The sequence below is a fragment of the Arachis ipaensis genome, chromosome B01 (assembly GCF_000816755.2).
Source record: "Arachis ipaensis cultivar K30076 chromosome B01, Araip1.1, whole genome shotgun sequence".
NCBI lineage: Eukaryota > Viridiplantae > Streptophyta > Magnoliopsida > Fabales > Fabaceae > Arachis > Arachis ipaensis.
The window spans coordinates 11,580,148-11,584,028 of NC_029785.2; the positions used below are offsets into that span (position 1 = coordinate 11,580,148).

At 28.3% G+C, this 3,881-nt stretch overlaps 1 protein-coding gene across 2 annotated transcripts in view; it reads left to right on the top strand.

Annotated features, from left to right (window-relative positions):
- The window catches only part of LOC107625088, a 14,741-nt gene that overhangs the window by 697 nt on the left and 10,163 nt on the right, over positions 1-3,881 (top strand). For both annotated transcript variants that reach the window (XM_021117443.1, XM_016327660.2), the window contains exons 2-7: positions 186-373; positions 1,209-1,313; positions 1,558-1,629; positions 2,099-2,246; positions 2,873-2,955; positions 3,396-3,451. In XM_021117443.1, coding sequence (XP_020973102.1) covers positions 186-373; positions 1,209-1,313; positions 1,558-1,629; positions 2,099-2,246; positions 2,873-2,955; positions 3,396-3,451 — 652 coding nt within the window. The remainder of the gene's footprint in view (positions 1-185; positions 374-1,208; positions 1,314-1,557; positions 1,630-2,098; positions 2,247-2,872; positions 2,956-3,395; positions 3,452-3,881) is intronic.

Consider the following 3,881-nt stretch of genomic DNA (forward strand, 5'->3'; position numbering starts at 1 on the left):
TCTAATCACAGTAATAATTTTTTTAAAAACTCCTAGAAAATAAAAATTTGTTGAAGAATGTAGTATTCTATGTAAAACTTCTAGGAATAAATTTTTGAATTTACAATTTTTTCTTTTTTCTTCTTTTATCGAAGCAAAAAATCATAATTAGTTTGGTTCACTTGGTGATTCATTGTATTTTTCAGACGGGAGGTTCTTGTTGTTGAGTCGGAAAATCCGGAAGGGGCGGCAGTGGACGTGACTCCCAAAGAGTTTGGAGTAAGGACACTCGCCCAAGAGTATGGAGGTGGTGCTTTCACTGTTTCCGGGGATCTCGTCTTTTTTGCAAACTACAAGGATCAAAGATTCTATATGCAATCCCTCACTGCTTCAGGTGACCATTACATTATTGTCCTCAAATCCTCAATACTATTATATCATGTATTATTAAAGATAAAAATTCACTACAATTCTCTTTACGTGGAGTTAACGACTAAAAATCGCTAAATAATTTGATATGTCTGACATACAATAGTTTTCAACTATTACCTTTGCATGATAACAATCACATAACAATCACATGTGAGTTTTTACTATTATTAAAGAGAAAATATGTTTTAAGATTCATCGTTCATTAATTATTTTTCAATTAATCTAAAAATGTTAAAACTTTTATCATTTAACTAAAATAAGGTCAAATATTTAATTAATTATAAAAATTAGACCGGTTATTGATTAAAAATTTAAAACTTGAGAAAATACTTAAATTAGTTTTTAAAAAAATTCTAATTCCATATAATGAAATCTTAAAAGTCTAAAATCCGATACTTGTTGACAAAAAAATTTTACACATAAAGTAAATAAAAAAAAGAAAAAAAAATTATACAAAAACATTCATATAAATCTAAAAGAAACTCTTGCATATAAAAACATATTAGAGATATATCCATTTAAGGTACAATAAAAATAAAAAAAGAAGAGTCTTTTAGTCCAAGTAATACGAAGAGAAGTTTGATTAACGATTGTAATTAAATAAATAAAAATAAAGTCTCTACTTAGGGAGCATGTTAGTCCATAACTCGGCCACAATCATTACAAAATGCCCCAATGAATGATTGAATGAACTGGTACCAATCTTGGAACATTGTCTCTCAAAAGTTTAGTGAAGAAATTTTATTCTTTAATGCTAAGATTTTAATTTATTGGTTTATATAATGACTACCTAGCAGATTTGCCTCCTATACCTCTCACTCCAAGTTATGATGGAGCCTTAGTCAGCTATGCAGATGGAATATTGGATCCACGCTTTAACCGCTTTATCAGTGTAAGGGAAGGTATTGCTTTTTAGAAAGTTTCATTTTCAGTGTTTTGTTTTGCTGGATAATTTATTGTTATTTTTGGTAACAACAAATTTTTTTTTTTTTTTGATAAAATAGTTCTTGGGGTGATGAAATTTGTTTTATTTGAGTATTAAAGGGTGTGGTTTTTCCTTCTTTTACTTTTTTTTTCCTTCTTTTACTTGTTACTTCTTACTTGATTAATTTTATTTTTTTCATAATTATATAACTGTGTTGGTAGATCGACGAGAGAGCAGTCTTAATCCACCTGCAACAATTGTGTCCATAGCACTTGATAGCAAGCATGTTCAGGGTGAGAGTTCCCATTATTTTAGCATTGATTTTAGGTTTAATTATTTTGGGGATCCATTCCTAATTTCCTATAATTCAATTTTTTTTTAACTGTTTATTATCTTTTAGTTTACTCGGGTTGAAATGTTGAATCATACTCGTGCAAGTTTTTAGCTTTTAATTCCAAAATAATTATAGTGAAAATTTGAACCTTTATATCATTTTATATTTTGAAGATGACTTTCACACAACTTTTAACTAATAGATTATGATTGATTTTATACTTTTTTTTTCTATAATAAAAAAGATGTAGATTCAGCCAACAAGTTATAACACAAATCACATAGTCTTTCCATCCTCATCTAAAAATTTCGAGTTTGAGTCTCATTCCTAACTTTAAAAAAAATCAAATAAATAAGTATTTAATTTGTCAAACATAAAAAATTGCAGTATTATTTCTGACTGGATTATGTGTATGTGATGATGTTTAGAACCCAAAGTTCTAGTTGAGGGGAGTGACTTTTATGCCTTCCCACGTCTTGATCCTAAAAGTGAAAGAATAGCATGGATTCAGTGGAGCCATCCCAACATGCCATGGGACAAATCAGAACTTTGGGTTGGATATATTTCTGAAAATGGGTAAGCAAATACAATACAGAACTTCATTATTGTTAGTTGTGTTGTAAAAACTAAGTAAGCTTCTTATTGTTGTGTGTGGGATACATGATAATCAGTGCATTTTTATCTATATATAAATATTGCAAATTAAACATCCATTTTTTATCTATTTGTTATTAATATATGTTGCTCAATAATTCTTGTAAGTTATGATTTTTTCCTTTTAAAAAAAAATTAATGAATTTTATTTGGTGGGGACTCGTGTAATTGTCTTTATGTAAAACTGATAGTTAAAAATTGTTAAATGATTTGACATTTTTAACTAAATTGTCACCTTATGATTTATTTATCAACGTTACATAAAGACAATTAGATGCGAGTTTTCGACTAATCTTTTTTGCTTATGAGATTGAAAGGAGAATGATATGAGGTTGAAGAAGACAACTCTAGAAGATCTGATCTGCATGTTTTATTTTTTTTAAAAAAATTAATTGCATGGATTAATATTTTTAATGGTATGAGATTACATCTAATAGTGTGAAATTACTACTTTTCTTTTGCCGGTTAAGTGCTGGTAAGGTTTTAATAAAAATACTAGTCCCATAAACTTTCTCGTGGTTTAATAACCTTAATAATGTTCCATGCAGAGAGATCTACAAGCGAATGTGTGTTGCCGGGGATGATCCTTTGCTCGTGGAGTCGCCAACAGAACCTAAATGGTCCCCTAATAGTATGTAAATTTGTGGAATAACTATATTCAAAAGCATTTAGTGCACACAATTTAACACTGATAATTACATTTGTAACTTATGTCAGAGTTTGAACCTGTGAATTTATTGGATCTAAAATGATCTCTAAAATTTAACACAATTTAGACTATCATTTTGGATAATTGAAATTAGAAGATCAAATTAAGTGGTCCAATAAATTAATGTTGAAGATATGTTTTCTTAATATTCTCAAGTCATCTAGTCACATTTTGGAGTGTTAATTTTATGATCTAATAATGTTTTATTATGTGAAACTCTTATAAGTTTACTGTTGGGATCATGCTTTTGGAGTATATCTTATTGTTCTTTGTTGTTTTGAAGGTTATGATTCAAAGTTTACTAACCATTTAATTTGAGGCATATCTTGGTTTCAATTATTGTTGGAAACTTTAACATGCAGGCCAGCTTTTTTTCATCACCGACAGGAAAAATGGTTTCTGGAATCTCCATAGATGGGTAAATTTTTTTCTCCATCTTAATTGTTTTGTAAGCCATTAGTTGCTTATGTTCGATAAATGCTTGCTATATTCATCAGCATATATATTTTTAATAAAAAACAAGTTCTACGCATGATTATAAATTCATGCGTAAGGTCATGTTTTTGGGAATTCAATTATGTTTGGTTAGTAAAAGTCAGTTCACTTAGCAGCATCATATTTTTTACATGAAATTAAGGTTATATAACCTATTTAGTATTTATATCATCTGAATTTGAGGCTAAAAGATTTTAATATGGATTTAAAACGTGATATTTTTAAATATACTATCTTTTTTGTTTTCTCTCCAAAATGTGTGGGACTGTTTAGAAAAAAAAAATGAGAAAGTACGATTTTAATTTATTTTTTTTTATTTTTGAAACCAAAAACCGAAAGGTTTGATTTCAATT